Consider the following 22,966-nt stretch of genomic DNA (forward strand, 5'->3'; position numbering starts at 1 on the left):
AGTGTGTATCGAAGGATCTGAGAGATAAGAATCGAGGCACAAGAAGATATGAGATGAGCAAGTATGTTATCAACAATTTGGAAAAAATACAAGAATTAATAAGCAAGAACCAATAAGAAACCAAGTACTGCATAAAAAATTTATTAACAACGCCTCTGCAATCTCTTTTTAAAAACGGACACACAATTGGATTATCGCGTCCCTTTGACATCGGAGATGGCAGAGGCGTAGAATATTGAATTAAAAATGTACACAACGGGGGTTTGATGCAAGTTCTCAAACAGAATTGTGTCCACCCTGTATGCACGGGGGTGGCGGCAAAAGCGGTATATAAAGTCGACTTTCGTTCCGGTTCCGTAAACCGCGAGTATATCCCCAGGACTTTTCCTTTATAATCGCGTTGGCTTTATTCGCCGAGAGGACCTCCGCGCCACGGAAAAGTCCGCAAGCTACTTCCCGATTTACGCGAAACACGGCGAACAATTTTCGTAGAAAAAAATCCGGCCATTCGTTTTAACGCGAAATTTGCTCCTTTTTTCGGCACGTAGTTTGCCAGAAAATTCCCCAACATTCTACCACGAGGGTGCAATAGCGTGTAAACAAAACTTAACAAAACATGTGAGCGCATTATACCAAATGTCATTCTTTATAAAGATTTAACGCCGTCTGATAAATTCGTTCGAAATAATTAAATTCTAAGGACACGGTTGATAAAAATTTATGAATCATGCTATCAATTTCTAAGGAGCGCTTTCGAGAGCATTAATTTCGCTAAATGCGCCGGTCCGCGCGTACACTAATCCGGCAGAAGAAACGGCTACGTTTCCAGGAAGACGCGTAAACGCGAAACAGGGAAGAGGAGAATGGGAGGATTCTTTATCCCGGCGAGAAGGGTCGAGTTCCTTGATCCCGGCGCTTGAGAGTTCCTTCGCCCTCGCCCAACAAAGACCGCCTGTTTATATGTTGCCGGCGAATAAATATATGACTAACACAATGTATGAAAACGATGTTGAAGATTATCCTAAGTGCGATGGATTTTGCGCGAACAGGACTCATCTATGTATCGCTTTTATAAAAAGCGCGTCAGAAACATAGGCTTATCTCAAGGAAGGAAAGGCATTCCGACAAATTATGATCACGGCGTACTAAAAGCGACGCGGCTAAAAAATTCCCGATACAATTTATTTTACGGTAAAACCTAAAGAATTAAATTAAATATTCTTTTCCTTCACACTTTATGCTATCAAAATTTATCATACTTTATAAAAATAAATTAATATTTTTCTTTAAAGTATCACATAAATATGAGTCTGCGAATTTTTTTATATAAATCATCCTACTTTTTAGGAGAAAATATTTCAAGCTATTCTATAAGGCTATTTTAACTTACAGTAGCGAGCGACCTCAGCAAGATCATATCGCTTACGAGGGAGTTATTTCCAGTCTACAGTATAAACTGGCCACCTTGTATAAAACGGCTGCCGCGTGGGACAACGGATTCATCGTCGTTAAATTAAGCGACGTCGCCGAGATCTCTCGCGCGGTGACTTTTCTTGGGTGCCTCTTTCATTTTTATTTATACACTTTCCTGACTTTTCTGCTAAATGGCCCAGACGAGTTTCAATTGAAATTTTAAACAGACCCAGATAGGATACTGCTCGCTCGTTCAATGCGCTCACTTTAATCGGCAAACCCGGCGTTAAAAGTTTAAAGCGGCAGCGTCGAGTACATTTCGTTATTATATACATTATGTACATAATTGCACAATTACGTGGAACGCGATGGTTGAAGTCGTCTCGAATTCGGCTGGTAGCTCATCGGCCAAGTATCAGTGTCCCGTGCAAGTTAGCGTATAAGAACGTAACAACGGATACAACATTACACGGGCGAACTTCCGGTAGTCCTTAAGTTCCGCTCCACGCTAGAATGAAGTAGCAATTAGGCGCGCACGAACGCGACACTTGTTTTACAAACTTCGTTAAGCGCCGTGAATCGCGCACGAATTCACGCTCAGCTAGGTATCGCTTAAGGCGAATTTATACCGGGTTCACTCTTCGTCATCCTGGATCCAAATTGCATACACTGTACACATACGAATGAATTCTTGTTTAAATGTATCTGGATAGAAATTAGTTGTCTCCAACGTTATTCGGCGCGGTTATACACGGTTTTGACAGAATGCAATTACCTTCCTGCCTTCCTGTGGCATTAAGGTAGCGAGATATTTTCAACATAAACATACTTTTAATCGAGTTGCGGCTTTTCCGACATTATAAAGGTACAATAAAAGAATGTCGATATTTTCATATTTTATACCTAAGTGCATTAAAGATATTTTATGACGTATATGTAAAAAAAAACATACATCGACTGGTCGTTGCGGGAAAACGATCCACTTTTGTGATCGTACTGAACAAAGAGCCGTATATTAGCCGCGCGCTAAATATTGTCAATAATTACAGAGAGGATTCTGTAACAAAGAGTTACAGGTACGCATCCTCTGACAAAGAGTATCCAAGCACAATTAGCTAATCGGCTCATATTATCTAATAACTGGGGGAATATTCATTTCACGAGCAACAACGTCCATTCAATTAGATCCCTTTTGAACCGACGATTCTCGATTACCTGACATCGCGAAAGTTTATTTAATACACCGCGAACACGTGCGAACTACACAGCATGATTTTCAAGTGCGTTCTCGTGCCGACATCAGTTGTAGCGAGGTTGTGAAGCCATTGGCATAATTATTGTCCTCGTTAATAGGGATACAATTGTTTCGGTCCCGCTAATTCCGCGACGTAATCTAAACACGTGCTCGAGATAATCCTCGAAAAAGTGAAAAGAATATCAGAACTTGAACTTCTGTCGACTAGCTATGTTAGCCTTGACTTCAATTTTACTTTTGCCGAGAAATAAGTTTTCGGCCGCTTTTTGCGAGCATAAATCCCTCCCCGCGACCGTTTAAGTGTTAAATTGAATTTAACCCGAGCGGCGGGTAAACACTGTTGACGCAAAAATTCTTTTTCTCGCCATTCCCGGCGGGAAAAGCAACAAATCGCGCGGGAAACTCGTCGACACTAATTTCCCGAGATTCACCGCACTGGGATTCCCGATAACCCGAAGGTCGATCCTACTTCTCCCGCGACTTCCCCCTTTCTCCATGACAAAAAGTCTGCTCGACGCTGTCGTTGTCGCCGTCGCCGTCGTCGATGGGCGACGCCGACGTTGCCCCCGATCATCGTGTGTTCGCCCCGAACGAAGACGGGGGCGGAGATTGACCAAAGTAAACCTTCAAGAATTCGGCATCCGGATCACATCCTCCGATCGATTGGCGAGAGGGGACAAATGCGTTGTAACAAAATAAATTCGTAGCGAGAACACGACGGCAAAATGAATTTATGGAGGTTGGACCTTGGCCCGTTAAACACAAGTCATGCTACTTCGATTTGTAATTCTTTATATCTTAACAAGAGAAAAGGTACAAAAAAGATCAGTGACAGGGATAAAAAGAAAATTTTTAAGGATAAGATAAATGTCGGCGCACAATTTCGACATTATCTTCTCTTTTCACGCTGCTATCACGATTATCTCTCGGCTCTATCTTTTATCTTACTTTTCTTTGCTCTCGAGATCTCGTTTTCCTGGGTATGCAGATTCAGAAAATGAATGGGCAAAATCGGAAAGATAGACGTCGTTTAATTTCAGGAACCGATTACGAATTACGAGAGATGCGATTAACGATCAGTTGCTAGACGTCCGTCTATGTGTGATTGCATTTGCATGCGTAACGTATATTACATCTAACATATGATTCGCGATGTCCTGTCTGCGAGTTATCCAGGTGTGACGGAATCACATGAAGATGCAACAAGATGTGCGTCACATCAAACGACACATCATTTAAATACCATAGATATCTAATAGCCAACTTAAAAAAGAAGATAAACGGAAACATGCTATCAAACGTGCTATCAAACGTGCTATCAAACGTGCTGTCAAACGTGCATTTGATTCCGAGGACGAATGATATCAAAGTGCGAGCGATTTGGCCAATTAACACAAACACAGAGTGTTGCATATTATTTATATTATAATTTAACGTGGAAATTGCATCGATTATCGCTATTTGGTGACTAACTAAAACCGCAAATTGACTACAAATTCGCTAATTACACAACTAGTAATTTGAAATGATATCGACGCCGATTGAAGAAATCGCCAGCCGTTCCATCGATTGCGAATCGCATCTAGTAAATGTCCATAAATATGCATATATAATATCTGCACGGTGCGAATCAAGTGCGATATGGCCGTAATTTGATTCGGCTGCCGTGCGCGCTATCGGATTTCCATTTTAAAATACCGAAAGTCGAATGTTTCGATCATATAACGGAATCGCAATCCGCATTCGGGGGGCGGTAACGATAATCGTCGAAGGGAAGTCACGATTCGCGGCTGTACAAGCTGCAGTAAAACTGAATCCTTCGTATCTTTTTCCACTTTAAAAATCCGGCAGCAGTTACTATCCTACGATATCGTTACACGAAACATATTAGTATCACACTTGTAGGAAAGAAAATAGACGGAGACTTTACAAATACAATATTTCTAGTTCAATATTTCGACCTATATACATCAATCTTGGAAAAATCAAAATCTTTGTTAGATTTATAAAAATAAAACCTTCTAGTATCTCTCGAAACACAGCCCCAATTATTTCTTTGTGAAAAATCGGGACGAGAAATTGAAATGTATTGAGAGCGAAAGCAGAGTTACTCTTTTACATTCCGATTGCGAGGGACCCGGAGGGCAAACTCAATCTGGAGCAAACGTTCCATTACGGGAATGGCCGTGACAGCCGGCGGACACGACAAAGCCACACGGCGACGTACACACGTATCATCTAGCAACGTTGGTACATCCGCGCATTTATAGCCTATAATCCCGGTGCTGTACAGTACATAAGACGTCACCTAATCTCGCGTCCCTAGCATCACGCCGAGGTACAACGGGGGTTGACGGTAGACCGAGATCTAAATTGAAGATCAGTCCGCCGTCGGAATGGTCGTCGGTCAGTCCTTAATAGGAAACTCAGGGATGAACGACGACCGGATTAAGTGAATAAACAGGGAAATAATGCATCGGCACGCGGGGCAAACGCACCGGGATATCATCAACGTCGATTGAATTTGCCTCGCGCGATAATTAACGTGATTATCAAGAAGTACGTTCGTGCCTCGCGCCAAATTTACGCGCAAATGACATCTCTTTAATCTTTTCATGTTTCAATAAACTATTATACGTGTCCAAGCGTTTTCAAAAAATCTGTAATAAATATTAAGTCATTAAAATCAAATGGGGCTATTGTAAAGAAAACTGCTTAAACTTTGACAAAAATGATGTAATGAATATAATACTATCATAAAAAGTATAAAAATTATCTGCGTGGTGAACCAAGTGGAAACTAAGTCATAAGTGAAGTTACCGCGACGTTCGCTGGAACTTTTCGACATAAAATGGAAGAAGTACGATCGCGCTGTTTGGCGGACGTTATATGAATATCAATAATAAGAAAAAAATATTAAAAATTCGTAAACAAAAGATTACAAGTATGTAAATCGCGAGTTGAACAAATTGTAAAATGATTTTCAGAGAAGTTTTATTTTGAAAGGCTAACAAAAACGCGCAATTCTCCCTTAAAAACTTCCATTCTACTATATTTTCGAGACAGAAATTGAAAATCTGGAATTGTCTTAAATTCGGCGAAAATTTTCGGAATAAACCTTCAAACTTTACACGTAAAACCTTTTGCAGGCATGCAGGTGTCGTCTGACACAGCTTGGAATATCACGGGCTGAGATACGGATGCGGCACGGTGACGGAATTTACGAGAGCGAGCGCAAGCATGGATGCATAAGAAACAGATTAACGTTCTCGTGGATTAAGAGTCGTTACCAAGGCTGGCGGCCGAAAGCGAGCTTACGAGAACGCGTTAATGTTCACGGGTTTTCTTCGTAGATGTGGGTTGAAGCGTATACCGAGTGTGCAGGGGGGGGGGGAAAGGAGGAAAATGTATACGCGTACGCGCGCGCTGTGGAATAAACGCTTCTACGGACATGAAAGTGTAAACAGAAGTAAAAACACGGTGAGTGGAGCGGATGGAAATGGAAATTCTAATTACGAAAACGACCGTGTCAGCTGGAGACCGTAACGAAGCTGGCCCACCTCAACAATGAAAGGTCAGCACACGCAGCGAGGGCTTATCCCGGTGTCTATGCGAAGATCAGGGAGTGAAGGACGTTTTAACCCCTTAACTGATCGTACAGAGGCATGATCCTCAAAGTATAATGAAAACGTGATACTCCGTGTATCGCGTCTATCTCTTATTTTTCAAAATTAAAACGGAATTATATATCTTTATTCCTTTAATTATCACAGAAAAGAAAACGTAGGCAAGTGTCCCCCTCGATTTTAATGAGATTTGGATATGTAGTAGATAATGTATGTTGTAGATAATGTCGATATAAATAAGAGACATCGATTTTTTAGATATTTTTATGCATATTAAGAGGATGCGGCTTTTACGTTTCTATCACTGGGAAAAAAATATTTAGATCCAAAAAAATATTTATTTAGATTGCTGCCAATAGCTTATTTACTTAATATAATACACATATTTATTTAGAATTAAATATTTTTATTTAAATTAAGTAAAAATATCGAATTCTAAATAAATATGTGTATTATATTAAGTAAATAAGCTATTGGCAGCAATGTAAATAAAATTTTCTTCTCAGTGTAAACATATATCGTAAGAGATACAAAAAAGTACTTTAGATAAAAATTAATTGATTGATTCTAATGCCGTAAGTAAAGATTTAAAAAGCGAATATCTTTTTCTCAATCTCAAAATATGAGAATGTCTAAAATTCTAATGATTTAAAAGAATGCATGATATAAATCAGAGTAAAAAATTGAAATGTTTTGATATTTCGTTATATTTATAAATAATATATTGTTTTTTTTTAAGTATATGTTGTGTTTTAAAATAAATATATTTTAAAGTGCTATTAGGTTCAAAATTAATGGATGGCAGAAATTTACTCTACAGCAATATTCAGTTCACGATAGGAATTCTCCTGAATTGATGGCACTGATGATACTCGTGAAATCGATCGCGTTGTAACGTGCTCTTAAATATCTAATTACAGGAATGGGTGCTTTGGCAGTAGATAAAGCCGGCAGGACGTGGCCAAGTAAATGACAGAATGGCCACCAGTACGTATATTAAGCCGGAGGTGTACATGGTAATCTTATACTACTAAAACCCTGATCGTGGAGGAAACGTGATCAAATAGCAGCCACAGTTCTACTTGTTCTGTTAATTTTTACATTAATTAATTTTACGTTAACGCAAACGTTTAACGCAAAATATGCATTAATTTCAAATTAATTAAACAATATATAAAAATTAATAGAATAAGTAGAACTGGGGATGTTATTTGTGAAATTAATAACTTATTGTAAAATTAACAACTTACGACCAAAAAAATAAAAGACATGCAATATTTTTAACAATTATAAGAGAAGTTCTCTTGTTTTTAACTCGTTTCATATAGATGGTTGAAACGCATTACCATGAATCTTGTTTGCATATGTATAATTAATTAATGATTACAAATCATGATTATGAATTATAAATAAGCTATAGAATAAAATTAATGCTATTGATTACTATTAATTTAATACAATTAATCCTATAGGATTAATTAATAGAACAGAATTAACACAATTTATTTCCATGTCAATTAATATTGAAAAACAAAGACATTTGTAAGTTCGACAAAATGGAAAATTAAAACTTTGGAAAAATTTTCTCCGCAAAAATAATATCTGCAGGTCTTATAAAAAATTCTTTCTACTATATTCACTTTCCTTTCTCTTTTAATCCATGATACGATCAACGACAAATTAAGCTGCGCTGTTAAAATATTAAAAATTGCAAATTATCTATTGCAAGTTTGGACGCGTACCCAAGAAAATATCGTCGATGTTAAAGGTGCACGTTGTTCAGCATACGCGTAATTTCGTACAAAAAATTGTTTATTCCCACGCACAGCTCGCAAGGGACTCGTCAAACCTTGCGCAAAAAATCTCGACATTTTTATATCATTTTATTTCTATATGTAAATCGCCATACGCAGGGGCTTTATCGAAAACACAATTTTACTAAACAAGTTATGTAAATTCCAGCGGAAACCTACTATTTTTTATTTTTGTATTATTTGTAAAAAAAAACCGTAGAAAAATATTTACGCACCTACTTACCTAATCTGCTGCGGGCGTTTTCGCTTCATCAGGTCTCGCTCCAGGTTCGCCCAGATCCTCCAGGGGTCCACGAAAATCACCCTCGATACGTAGAACGTCTAACAGTCTCTCACTCGGTTTCGTTCGCACTCCCGATTTCTTCGAAACACCTGCGAAATTCGTTATTTAACGCACACGCGTCAAGCGGCACGAGACAATACGCACGTTTCGCGATATATTCGCATTTTATCTCAACTTTTAAAAGCGTTTTATAGAATTAGAGCGTTTATTATAGAATTGAAATCTTCGACACCGCAAATATATTTTCAAAATCTCGAGTCAATAGTCTACCAATTCGCTTACACTTACGTCGCACAGGTGAAAAGCCACGAGTTGTAGTACGCCATTGTACGCACGTACGGTGTGAAGTGCAGCGTATATCTCGATCGCACGGATCGCGTCCTCGCCCCTCACCGGCCTCGCCTTCCTCCGCCGCGTCGCCGGTCGCCGGCGCGGCGCGGCGACGACTCCGACCTGGGATCCCAAGACGTTATACGACACATTCGCGTACGCTCAAGTCCCCGTCTTCTCGCTGCACAAACTCGAAAATAGTCTCGGATCGAAGATTCCCGATTTATTTGCCCGGGGAAATTACAGGGCGCACACCGTTCGACGAGCGACCCGCTCCGACGCGACGCGTCTTCAGGAAAGTTCACTCTTCCTCTCGAGCTCGTGTCGAATTGCTCGCGCCATATCAAAGTTCCGACACTCGCGGGCAGTCGATCGTCTCGACAGAATCCTCACGGCGGAAAACGCGGTCTCGGAGTCACACAGTTCGGCGACAATGGCGATTGTCACAGGCGGAAAACCCCGCGAGGAGAGGAGCTCCGAGATACCGGCGATACCGCGCGACTATACGCACCACGCACCACCGACGCGTTTCGTTTCGAATGCGTCTTCGGTTAGCTCCGTCATTCCTCGGGCGCGCTCGGCTCGGCGCTCGGCTCGCGCGGCGCCGCGCCGCGCCGCGCCGCGGTGGCGCGATTTCAAAATTTCGCAACGTGCCCTACGGCACGGGCATAGGCATTCCGAGCGTTCCGATATCGTCCTGCGTCACGAGAAATGGCCCGGAAACATTCTCGCTGTCCGCTCGATTCCCCTCGCGTTAGACGCGCGAATTAAAAACGAGGCACGCACGCACATCGTCGGACGCGAAGGCATTGCGGGTCGCTCGATTAAAATTCGACGACCTCGGACCTGCTTGTTTTTCTCGGCGACGCGCTCAGCTTTGGCGTCTTCCACCGAGTTATTTCACGCGATTTCGAAATGTCCGCGTGATATTCGCGAAAATATTTTCGACCCTTCCGGCGCGCGGGTGCGTGGATTATTCCGAGGGAGCGTCCGCCGTCGCGAGTCGCGAGGCGCCGCGCGACGAATGCCTATCGAGCGTAAACAAGGTTGCTATCTGACCTTGTTTACGCTTAACTGCCGCTTCTTATCCCCCCGGCGTCGCGGGAAATTTCTCAATATTCAGAAATTCATGTTACGTAACTGTCGCCAGCCGTAAAATACGCCCGAGACGAGTACAGCATTTACATTTTATCGAAAAACAGCTGTAGCAAGCAACTTCCAGCGCGAGAAAAAGGAAAAGAAAGAGAAAAATAGGTAGCGAGTAAAATAATAAAATTTAACTGAAATAGAGGCAACGACTGATTTTTGCGATTTAAATAACGTAACGCGAGATCTCAGCGATTTTTAACGTACATACTTGATAGCGGAGAGTAATTGGAATTCGTCAAATGCCATATTGTCACATTAGAATGGTTCAAATCGATTGACGTTAACAGACAGCGACGCGCGATATTTTTCCGTTATCGGTATTCTATGATTAAATATAGAGCTTCGAGATTATTCACGTTACGCGAGTTTAATTCATAACAATTTTATGCTTCAAATCGCTGTCTTGATAGCACCTCCATCGTCATTTTTTGCCGCAAGTATTTTTAGCTGTTGTTCGTAAAGTACAGGATCTTCACAGAAAGACGTGACGCTTTTGAATTACAGTATTTATGCTATTGCATTGCATACATTGACGATTTTGGCATTATTCCTGACAGCTGAGAGTTTGATGCTATATAAAAACATATTTAATATATACGAGATCCATTAGCAGCCACTGCTATATCCGAACGTCCACGGAAATTGCTCGCCACTTCTTCGAGAGTTGCAGTAGAAATCCCCTCTACAACGGTTCGAATGTTGGTTTACAAATTCTCGATTGTGCGAAAATTATTCTGGTAGACGAACCTTCGGATATTTCAATAGATGAAAATCACAAAGATTTAAATCCGGTGAATACGGAGAGAGAATATGTTCCAGATACCCCGATTAAAGATTAAAAAAGATTACTCTCTGTATTCAATATTTATTACTCATATTGAATATGTTTTTGAACAGCTGTCAGGAATTATGCAACACCAAAATCATCAATGTACGTACGTGATGCAGTAGCATAAGTGCAGTAATTAAAAAGTGTTGCATTTTTGTATGAAGACTCTGTAAGTCTGACATATCCTGCATGAAGATCCTGCAGAAAGGTCTTGACGATTAATTGACCAAAACCAACGGTCGTACTGTCACGATAATTATAACGATAGCCAGTTAGGTCGAATAAAAAGTCTTTACTGTTAATTACGTTAATTATTCACTGGCGAAGTAAAAGTTACTTATTCGGTTTGAAGCTGTCTTATCAGTTCGATCGGCAGATATACATCATCGACACAAATCACGATTCGGCGATTGTAATTTCCTTTTCCAACGAGAATAAAGAAAGGGAGAGGGAACGGGAGCAATCAGCTGTAGCACTGTCGACAGATGCCTCAAAGGATGCGTGCGGAATTCCCAACCTGTTGAAGTCCCCCGAAATCCCCGTTTCCTACGGAGTGCGCGCCCCAGCGAGTCGACAACATTCGGATTTCAATCCGATCGACGTGGAAGGGAGGGTGTCTAAAGGAGCGAGAGAATTCTTGTCGAGCACGCGGCACGCGGAGATTGAATTTTCGGTTTTCTCGAATCGCCACACCACCGCATCGCCGCAAATTCACCCCTTTTGCGCTCCAAGCTGCGCTCTCGCGAATTTTCGCCCCCTTGATTTGCGCAATTTCAATCGCTCGAGTGACCCTCGACCACCCACTCTTTCCCCCCTCCTTGCCTTCGTCACACCGCCGCTGCCTCCCTTCAGTCCGTCGCGGTGCATTTAAATCGACTGCTTAAGTTGACTATACACTAATCTCGTAATTCATTTACATATTTAACGCGCGCGTCGTCGGCGGCAAAGTTCGTTGTCCGGGGTGGGAGGAAACAGGAGGGTGTGGCGAAGGAAACGCGACGAAAGGGGGTAATTAGTTATGCATGTGTGTACTTGTCGGCCCCATCTCGGTGAACCGTTAACTTCTTTAATTTAATAACGCGCGAGACGGGACGGTATAGTTATCGCGTCGAAGACGGAAATAAATGGAACGAAAGTGTCCTTGATCGTTTTATTTAAATCTCGGTGGCGAAAAACGCCACCGGACGCTCGTCGGGGCGTTTTTCGAAATGAATAAAACTCGATCTACGGTCGGACACGTGTCACGCAAAGCCGCTCTCGTTAGTCCTTATGCAACTTTGATAACTCCAAGAAGTTCACTCCCAGTCGTTACCTGACTGAACGATATCGATTATCGTCCCGACGTTCTTGTTCTACGACGATGAAATACGCTCGCCGTTTTCCCCAGAGGTGGGAGGGAGAGAGAGAGACAGAGAGAGAGACGAGCTTCTCGAGCGGGAAGAACGGGACGCCTCGCCTCGCCTCGCCTCGCCTCGCCTCGCCCCTCGGCCTCGATCCAGGACGATGGAAATACAAAATCGCCGTCGCATCGGTTTCCGGCGGGGCTGCGGAGAGAGTGGCAAAGGCTCTCCGTATACGTATGCGCACATATATTTCCTATTGGACAGCGTCAGGAAATTAAGCGAGGCGGTCTCAAGGGCGACGTTCGGACCTCAAACTTCGGCCGGGGGAACTTTTCTCGGCATTGTGCCTAGATTTATCTCTTCCCGAAGTGTCGAACTGCTTTCGGGAGAAGAGCCGCGGCACCAAGAAATATATTATTGCCGCTCGTGACTGGTGTACAAACGTAGTTCGCCCATCAAGACAAAGACAGGGGAAGGATCAGGAGAAGTCAGGGAAGATGGAAATTGTCGGTGGTAAGTGATCGATGACGACAATTAGATTAATAATAGTAATTTATCGATAATTCAATCGCGATAACTTCCTTTTACACTTATCGTTTATTATTTACTAACATCTGGTAATATACATTTCTTCGTAGCTTCTGAATTTTTGTTGAGAAGGGATCGTACGTGACGTTGCACTAACAGATTTATTTAATTCGAGTGCCGTGTGTGGGAAGAAGAGAGGACAGATTTCTCGACGTTCTACTCGGCGAGATGAGAATCTAAATTATTCACACATTTATTCCCTGCTTGTGTGCTTCGTCTACATACTTGGTAGTGTATTGGCCACTGGGATCGTACTTCTTCTTAAGTTGCTCCCAAGTTTCCGGTTTCTGAAATAAAGTGAAAGATCGAATAAGCAATCGCCCTTCTACCTTCCGTAACAAGTTCGCGTAACAGGATTACATTTTTATCGAAGATGTGTCGTTAGTTACATCCATGTAAATATAATAAAGCCCGCGCATAAAGGTTTTTCACCCCGAAAGTTTTCTTCTTTTATCATTTTAAAACACTTTGCATCGAGAAACGCACTGAGATAAAGCTGCATCATTGCTAAAAGCGTCACCGTGTGGTTCAGTCAATACTTGCGCAATAATACGCAATTGTAAAAATACGATAAAATCAACAATTTCAAAGACGATCTCTTATATACATTGAAAAATAATACCTCTTTAGAGCCCATGTATATTTATTGCGTAAAAAATATATGCTTAACGTTTCAAGAATCGCTGTGAAATGGATTCAAGACGAAGTGCCTTGAGACGATCCCCTTAAAACGATCGGAATGACTGCCCACTCGGGGGTGAAATCAGTTCTCGAAGGAAGGGCTCGGATCGAAGGGAGGTTCACATCGCCGTTAAATTATTTGGCTACGGATGCGAAAGTTTTCCCGGGCGTGGTTCGCAAACGAATCACGGGGACACCCCCTGCCACAGCAGGGCAGCCGCTGCCGCTCGGCGGCGAGAGAGGGTTAACCCGTCTCCGCGTGAAAGTCAAACTAGTTCCGCGGCATTTAAACCGCCTCGACGTATCCCACGAGCGTTCCCAACTCCCACCGGGCATCAACTCATTACGCAGACCTCGCGTTTAATTAGCCCGGTGAAAAGTGACGGGCAAAGCGTGCGTGTTAGCGCGAGCGAGCGCGTACCTTGTTGACTAGATACCGGACGACCTTCTCGGTGCCCTTCCTTTGCTTCTCGCTGCATTTACTGCACTCGGTCGACAGTGCGTCCGGAAGGGTTTCTGAAATGAAGAGAAAGAAAATTTACAAGAGAGAATTCAGCTCAGGGACGTGACTTCGCTCTGCGCGAAGTCGAGAGCTCCGTTGGAAGCGGCTTATATAAAATTACGCGGTAAAGATTCTTCAAAAAAATATATCAGAGTCGCTTCCCTTTTATCTTCTTTCTCTCCCGCGGTATCGAATAAATTCCTTTCTTTTTACGTCGATAAATATTAGCGGACAGGCCCTGCCATAAAATCATTTCTCGCTACGGACTTCTTCTCGCTAGGAGTTCATAATGACACGCGTGTTATTTCTCGAATACTCGATGTCCCGCAGGATTTGTCCCGGGGCTCTTTTTGCCGCCACCCCCGCGTCATTTGCGCCAGCTGCTCCGGTCAGCTGGCTCCCCGTACACCCCCGCATATCTCTCGTGAATTTTCTGAGACAAGACTATATATCCTCGGTAACGTATTACCGTCCATCGTACGTTTTATCTCGCGACGGGGTAGCGCGCCGGGGCTAAAAAGAAATTGGGAAAAGAAGCGGGACGATAAAACGTGATTCTAACGTAGAGAAATAAATCGCGACACCGTCGCGACAAGTAATTAATATAATTCGCGGGAAATGTGTAATCCGCGGGAATATACGCCGAGCAAGTAAATTGGTCTCTATAGTCCCACACGTGTGCGCATAGTTCTCGACTCCGTGCGGGGATATTTTTGCGCGAGGCAAAGTTCTCAAACGCTAAAAGAACCGACGCGTCCGTTGTTCGCGACGCTAAACCGCGAACGTACACGCAAAATGTCTCGCGACCGAGGTATTACTTTTTGCCGAAATCTCCTCAGCCGCAGCCGCTGTAGCGTATTATTCATATCTTGAGCTGAAGCGATATGCACGCGCGCGCGCTTCGTACATATGTAACATCGTTAACGAAACGACCTCGGATCGCGCATCCTTCGACGAGATGAGACACGAGATGAGACACGAGACGGGACGCGGTGGCCATTAGTGCCAAGGATGATCCTCCGTCGCATTAGAAAGCGTGTGAAAGACCGTCATTACCGTCTCATTTCATCGTGCCGCGTTATCGCGCCAAATGCATGGACATCAGACACGTTTTATTCCAGACGCTCGTTCGGATGTACTTCTTTTTTTTATTTCTGCCTTCGCTGTTGCATTGCATTACGAGAATTATGTTTTATTGAAGTACCGATTTTAACCATAGCTCGCCAAATTCCAGTCGAGTGGACCGCTAAACATTTTTCGGTTTTCTACACTGAAAAAAAAATTTATTATTTGCAAGAAAATAGATTTCTTGGAATTTAGTTTCTTTGATTCAAAGAAGTATTGGGTAAAAAGAAAACATTTTTCTGAGTTTTAAAATATTTTCTCGAATCTACCTAATACTTCTTCGAATTAAGGAACTAAATTCAAAGAATCTATTTTCTTGCAAATAATAAATTTTTTTTTCAGTGTAGAAAACCGACAAATGTTTAGCGGTCCACTCGACTGGAAGATAATAATATCTTTTCCAGTGTAGGTTTCACATAATAATAAAATTTTCTAGTTTTCTTGTCTTATAGTATGTTCAGTTTAAATTCAAATCATTTTTTTTTACCTGATATTTTATCATACACATTTTATTCAGACTCTGTATTTCCAATTCCTACATTACAAGCTTAAAAATACTAATTAGAATGAAAATAACGTGACAAAGTCGAGCGGTCTCACGGACTGGAGTGTGGCGAATTGAGAACTCGAAAATAAGCGTGGCCTAGAGTTAACGTTCGGATCCAGAACGAACGAGATAACGAAATTATGATAGTAATAATTAGTAAAATCTCGAAAAAAAAAAGCTCACCTTTAAGCTCCTTGCCGTCAGGCGTGCAGTTTCCCTTCTCCAGCAAGCAGTTTACATAGTTTCTGAGCAAACGGTCGCTCGCCAAAATCGTGTCCAGGTCGATATTGTCATACTTCGTCGTGTATATCTTTTCCTCTGCCAGAGCTACCGCTACCGCGAGGAGGAACAGTGCCAGGACCTAGATAGGGCATTAGAAAATTCCTTAGAGATACGAAAGAGTATAATACATCCGGAAATCTAGATAGTGTATCCCGATATATGGACGTGTTTACGCCCTCATAAGAGTATAGGGACTGAATGAGGTACGAAACGCCGCCGTTTATGGATCCCACGGGGATCTGGGGGGGGGGGGGGCTAAAACCCGGAAAACACCGCGATTCTACGGTCATAAATACGTCGGCCGCGACTGTGAACAAAGTGTCAGAATGGCCTTCGGAATGGCCTCGGCTCGCCGGGCTAAATGTCGCGTGCGCATACGTGGCTAAATGTTTGCCGCCGCGGCCGAGCCGGCTTGCGTTCATAATCACCGAGCTGCCGAAACGCAGAATCGCATGCGGGCGTGTTTAGCGCGTGATGTGAATATCAACGAGCGGGCGCGTACGTGTTACGCGTGTTATACACCGCGCTCCGTATGTGCGCGCTATGGAAATTCCTCTGGGCCCATCGAAAATAGAAATAGCGGCGGGACCCCTACAGGCTTACGGAAAACGGGAGCAGCGAACCGAGTCCGCGCGCGCGCATGCATGCACGTTGCACGCCTCATTAGTAGGTAAAGACAGAGCGGACGGCCGCAGTGGCACGCAGTGCGCGCAGCTCCGTTTTGAAATCAATTCAATTATACGGAATGTGTCAAACGATTTCTCAAACGCGATTACGTGGAGCGTTAAGAGACACTTCTGTCGCGTTCCTCGGAATCCGCGTCGCGGAACGTCAAAACATGTTTCTGCGATACGGCGAAATAAGTAGAATCTCGGATTATTCATTCGTCTCTTTTCGTCTTGGAGGCAATTAATTTTCGGAAATTTTATTAGCATAAGTTTGTACTTATTTAAATTAATGTCGTCGACAGATACGATACACATTCAAGTTGTTATCTAGAATAATCTAGATTCATACGCGAATGTTGCACGAAAAGAAAATCGAACGATCAATGTCACCCTGTGAAAAACGAAAAAGCACATCGCGCATTCTCGTATTTGTACACTTGTTCTTTTAGCTTCAAGTCATAAAGTGACATTGACTGCTCCAATTTCGAGATACCAGTTTAGCGGCTGTGTTATTCAATTCACAGTTCTTGGCGGTAGTTGAAATGAATTTTCAACTCGTAAATTAAAATAGATTCAATTGATCTAAATTAAGAATTTAAAATTTATTCTGGTCTATTCAAAGAATAGAAAAACTTCTTTTTATCTATGTATGTGATACTTAATCTTGTAAAGTTGGTATAAAAAGTTCTCAAGTAATTTTTATACAAGTTAACGTCAGGGACTTAATATTCTTGAACTTGGTCTTTTTTTTAATTTGTAGTTTAATTCGTCGAAAATGCAAACCGCAACACTTTCGACAAGCTGGTTCAAACTCAAAAGCGAGGGGACTCTCTCTGCACCCTTCCCTGAAGACCGCGGCCAGATGGTTACGCTAGTACATAACGGGTTAATGCCGGAGAGTTAGTTAAGATGTTAATTAGTATAGAATGGACCTCTCTCTCTGTCTCTCTCTCACTTTCTCTGACGCGGAGGAGGATATCTACGCGATATACATACCCACTATACTTTGGCGAAGGGTAAAGCGCGCAAAGGGCGGTGACCGAAATGATGTTATCCTGCGGGCTCGTCTAGAGATATTTAGCTCTTTCAGTGAAGAGAACGTGGTGGTATTTAATATATATGGATATAAGACGGCCGATTGCATGGCGTGTTCATTAACAAATTTCTTGACAAATCGAATAAAAAACTAACACTACAATAATTGTTCAATTCAAATAAATCGTTTACTTTAATTTTGACTTGACATACATTTAAAGCTCCACGATTATGTATACCTGGAGTCGGTAAATTAATCGCTTGGCAGCGGTCTCGTTAAATCGAAATTAAAACGTTTTGTTGGGCAAGAGCGGAACAAAGACAATGTCGTTCTAGATGATAACGTGGGAAGGAAAATAATAATTATTAAGCAACAACTTGCATGCCTCCGTAAACGTTACGCAATCGTCACCATTACCACAGGCAGCATTTCCTGACGCCTTTCACTCTCGTAAAGAAATTCTACCTCGTCTCGACCCGAGAGTCGCCCGCGATTTAAGAGAGCACGCTGCCGCGCCGGCGCGGTCACAAAAAAATCCGCGCACGTTTAGCAGCGGATTAACGTGAATTTTTGCGAGGATGTACGGAGAAGACAGACATTGAATACACCGTAGGAGAGGAGGACCCTTAAACGGTCTCCGAGGTCGTTAACGACGTGAAACAGCCTCGATGCACCAAAGAACTTGCACTGCATTATTCACTTTCGGTCTCTCAGGATCGGATTTTCGTTGAATAAAAGGCAGCAATTAACGTCTATGCGATTCCCACGTGGTGGAGAAAAAAGAAGTGGAATATTAAAAAGTTCAGAAATCAAGAATTGTAATAAGAGAACGGGGACATGTATTATTTTAAATTTCAAATGTCTGTAATTAAGAGAGATAGGTGACATCGGAAAAAGATAATATTACTGAATAGATACAAGATAATTACAGGATTATTTAAATTAAATGGATACTGGATTATTCAAATTGTCACTGTTTAAAAGAGAGCGAGAAAAAGACCAAACTACCCGGTCCATATTACACATCGTTATCGTCATTTTCGCAAAAAGCCGAGGCAATAAAATTACACTCATAAATTAACAACACATTAAGTTACCTTCCGAGACAACAGGATAATCAAACGATAAAAAAAACACACGAAGGGAGATGAAAAAGGAGATTGTTGTCACGAAAAACGACGGCTAAGGGAGGGTTTCCAAGGATGATACGAGAGGGAACGTAAAAAGATAATGGGAAGCACCCGAAAAAACGAAGGAAACGAAAATTGAGCAGAGGAGAAAGTTACCGCTTACCTTCATGTTCGAGCAGAGTTATACTACTGATGTCGGCGACGGTGTCGGTCAGCTGTTTTATAGCCGGCCCCCGTTTAACTGGACCCCGAATTCGTCGAATCGGCCTTTACGGCCCTCTCTTCTCTTCTCCCTCCTCAAACCTTTCCACGCGACTCTCCGCGAGGAGGACGAAAGGAAAAGAAACGTGCGTCATTGGTATGCAAATCATAAATATTCTCCTCGCGCCTTTGTAAATCAACTCCGTCGTACAAATATCACTAGATGTACGCGGGATTTCCGCAATTACGATTTCAAACTTGTTCCAAACTTCCCACGAATGCTTCACTTTAATCCCATTTCGTATTTTCTCGTGAAAGTTCCTGACCCTGGCCGGACACGCGCCGGAAAAAATGATTTCCCTTGCTGTGGTAATTCCGGCCGTTCCCGGGGAATTCCCCCCTCGGGTTTCTCAATCCCCGAGACAGTTACCGTCTAAAAGAATCACAAAACTGTGGTTCAACGTGTATGTCGCAGTCATTGAGAGAATTTTGCGTGCAACATTAGAGACAGGTAGAGAGAGAGAAAGAGAAAAGGAGTATGAGAGAGAGAGAGAGAAAGGGAGGCAGAGCGTCAGCGCTTTTGCACGAACGCGCGCTCGTTAGCGGGATTCAGCGGGAATTGCAAAAATAATATTTGGCCGGCGTTAAGTTAACGGGCGGTATGCTCGTACCTCGTTAACTCCGTCGCTGGCCGCGAGCGAATTATTGCTTCCGTTTCGGTGGCCGCGCGAAAACAGCGCGCGACCCGCCGCGCGCGCGCGAGAAAAATCACGAATCCCACGCGGATTAGCGCCGAGCGTTGCGCAAGCTGCAATAAGGTTCGCGTGACGGACCAATGATGCGTTCTCTCCGAAGGTGCGTGTTGCCGTCCGAAACAATTAGCGGCAGAATGCAACCCGAGATTGCGGAATATTTCGCCGAAAGTCTGCACGTAGGAATTACATAACGAAATTGAACAACAAACAACTATAATAATAATAATAATAAAATTAATTTAATACAGCCTTATAAAATGTATTTTTATTAAATCGAGATGTCGCGTTTGCGTTTGTTTGTTGAAACCCCTATATTGCGCCTCCCGAGCGCAGTTTTTCCAGCTTAATGAAAATTTGTATTTGTATTATTAATAATGAAAAATTGCATGTAAAATTTTTATATTATTTTACTTATTGTAAAAGTGGCCGTCGATCGGGCAACAAAGGAAGGCCGTGAAGCCAGTTAAAAAACAATTCGCAACTTTTGCTATGTTATATAATTTACATTGAGCTTTCAGCTATGCGCGTGCCCTGTTTGTCGCTTAGGATTTTATGACTCGTAATAAATTTATCCGATCGTGCATACAATAGGACATGGAATATTGTATTATTAAATCGAGAGAGGCCGGCCGTGTGCACCTGTTACGGACATCTCCCGCGTAATCCATATTTTACAAACGCAATATCGATAGCCGCCAGCGAGATATTTCCTTTGTTCCGCCTAGAATTAACATCATTAATAAATTGCAGCATCGAGAATGACTAGCAGCGCTTCGCAACGGGCGATCGTGCCCTAAATCGCGTTATTCGCAAAGAACAATCGTGGAGATGACCGACGTCCGCAAAAAAATACTCTATAAAACTTGCAATACCATCAGCGGAGCGCAATTACAATGCGCGCAACTGTCAAAACGCTGGCCAGCTTTTAATCCTATTATTTTCTTTTTATTTCTAAAACGCAACCGGCTTTCCATAGACGCGATACAGTTGTAAAAGCCGATCGCGAGAGTGCCTCAATTTAATTTTTATTTTACCAGACAAATACCTATTATACCTATAACAATGTAACTAATAATTATAACACGAGCAAATTATTATATTAACAATCCGCATTTCCTGGCAATCTGGAGATCTAATTAACCTAATTGTTTATTATTAATTCATCCGATAGCGTTATTCAAATTAATACACACATCCTGAACATCCGCGGAACAAATGTGGAAATCAATGTTTGCACATGCGAAGATGGGATATAACCGTTAAAAGTGGAAAATTATTATAGGAGGGATTGAAAACGGCAATTAAAACTATCATTTTCATCATCGGTACCTTTCAATATAAGTCGGTCGCTGAAATGTGAACTTTAAACGCGCCGATATCTTACGGTAATACCGCTATTATGCCGGTATTATATCATTAGCATTATACGATATTACGCCGATATATGTGTATCAAATTAATTTATAATTTATTGTAGATTTACAGTGTTTACATCAATATTTTATGAGATCGCAGGAATAATGTGTGTGTAAATAATACGCCGCCCGCAATTCGCAAAGAGATTACGTGGAATGCGATTCGCCGATTTTGTCGGCTCTTTCGCGAAAAGTAAAACAATCGAGTTACTTATTTTATCCTGATATTGATCGTGTAAGTAAAAAAAAAATACATTTCTTAAATATTAAAGATAAATTTAACCGCTGATCGAATGCTCGTTAATGTTTCCGCTTAACACGTAAACACGTAAACTTATTAATTTAAAATGAATATAAGTATACAAATTCATTCGAAAAACCGGTTAAATTGCCCAAGGTATTTTTGACAGTTTGTTATTCATTGGCGGGGATCAAGATGACGAATGATCCCGCTTTTTCATCTGGCGTATCAAAACTTATGTTAATATTGCCTACGAAAGTGGACTTTATCCTTCTTCGACATTATCATATCAAAAAGGATCTGTGCAAAACGCGTTTTCTGCACCGCTATCGGCTGGATCTAAGGTCACTTCAACATCGCGATTTTTTAGCGACAGCCATACCACGCTGTCTGTTTGACGAGATGAATAAAAGTGGCTTATTAGTTATTGTGTGTGCGAAGCAATAACGCGCGAAAATAATCTTTACCTACTTCGGAGAATGAATGTATGCGTATTTACGCATTCTCTTAGTCGCGAGGTATTTATCGCGCTTTTAGCATAAATGACGACGTTAAAAACGTCGATTCTCATCAACGCTGAGCAAAAACGACATTACAACACAAAGCAGACACTCCGGATGCATATACATATACGGCATATTTTCTATATACAGAAAAAAATAAATAAAAGAAATAATGAACAAACATCATAGTTTGCTAACTAGCAAAACTAATTTTTAGTATAACCAAAATGAAATTAGTATGAAATAAAAATTTGCCAAAGAAATAAATTTAATATAATTAAATATAATTAAAGAGACGATGAAGTTGTAGCCGATTACTCGTCGGAGAGAGCTTCCTCTTTCGAAATTAAAAACTGACGGAGTCAATATTATTACGTAAATGAGATCGATACGGCAGGAAGATATCAAAGTTACACGATGAACGTTGTATCAAAATGTGGTAGCGCGAAATGTAGAAGTGAAATTAAATGATAACGCAGACAATGCACTTGGAACAGAATGGATATGGCAAACAAAATTGCGATAAGTATGCCTGGCGAGGTGCCGTCTTTTGAGAAAAACTTGAGAAAAGTCCCGTAATAGGGGAATTCCGCGCGTTTCATATATATTCTCGCGCGAACTTGGACTCACCTGGCCGGCCTCCGTACTTTAGCGGCCGGCTTTTAGACACTTTTAGCGCAAACCGTGGGGGGTTTTGAATCCGCGTGTGGAATATTCCATGCGAAATATCCAGACGTAACCCGAGAGCCGCGCCCGCGCGCCCGCCACTGTGTCCTCGTTCGCTTTGAATTTATTATAACTTCGCGCACGGGGGGATGGTGTATACGTATATATACATGTATGTATATATTTCTGTCCAAATACACCCTTCCGCGACGCGCGCGCCTCGGGTCATTCCTGCAGAAATTCAATTCGTTATACGCCCCTGTGCCCGTTATTTTATTATGTCCAGACGCCGCAAAAAACCACACCGGGATGCGCGAACTTTTTCCTCCATGAACGACATCCAGAGTATTTCCGGCGTTGCGCATCTTCCCTCCTCTTTACCCCCTCTCAACGCTGTAAACAGCGAAGAAAAAAGCACCATCCCTTTAATGATTGAGATTTCAATAGCTCTTGAATAAGAGATATTGAAATTAATATTTAGGGGTAAGTGGAGTTTTAGCGCGAAGTTACCGTCATTATTCATGGCTTGAGATGAGCTTCGACGAAACTTTAATCCGAAGCCTATACTAGCGTCCCTAAGAATG

At 42.1% G+C, this 22,966-nt stretch overlaps 2 protein-coding genes across 4 annotated transcripts in view; both read right to left on the reverse strand.

The window, feature by feature from the left end:
• Positions 1–9,248, reverse strand: part of LOC139769442 (uncharacterized) — a 117,763-nt gene extending 108,515 nt beyond the window's left edge. Inside the window, exons 1-2 of one of the 3 annotated variants that reach the window (XM_071700510.1) lie at positions 8,680–9,248; positions 8,332–8,480 (exon numbers count right to left, since the gene is read on the reverse strand). The gene's annotated coding sequence lies outside the window, so the exon portion shown is untranslated. Of the gene's footprint in view, positions 1–8,331 lie in introns of all 3 variants that reach the window. The other 2 variants (XM_071700508.1, XM_071700507.1) reach the window with 2 other exon arrangements.
• A 3,328-nt stretch (positions 9,249–12,576) lies between these two features.
• LOC139769447 (ejaculatory bulb-specific protein 3-like) lies at positions 12,577–18,912 on the reverse strand. Its single transcript, XM_071700526.1, has 4 exons — positions 18,765–18,912; positions 15,669–15,846; positions 13,733–13,827; positions 12,577–12,917 (listed from the first exon to the last, which is right to left on the reverse strand). The coding sequence occupies exons 1-4, from the start codon at positions 18,768–18,770 to the stop codon at positions 12,816–12,818; spliced, it is 381 nt and encodes a 126-aa protein (XP_071556627.1). The 5' UTR covers positions 18,771–18,912; the 3' UTR covers positions 12,577–12,815.
• Between the last annotated feature and the right edge of the window lie 4,054 nt (positions 18,913–22,966).

Source organism: Temnothorax nylanderi, unplaced genomic scaffold (assembly GCF_030848795.1).
Source record: "Temnothorax nylanderi isolate EJ_2023f unplaced genomic scaffold, tnyl_v1.0 TNYL_tig0022_pilon, whole genome shotgun sequence".
NCBI lineage: Eukaryota > Metazoa > Arthropoda > Insecta > Hymenoptera > Formicidae > Temnothorax > Temnothorax nylanderi.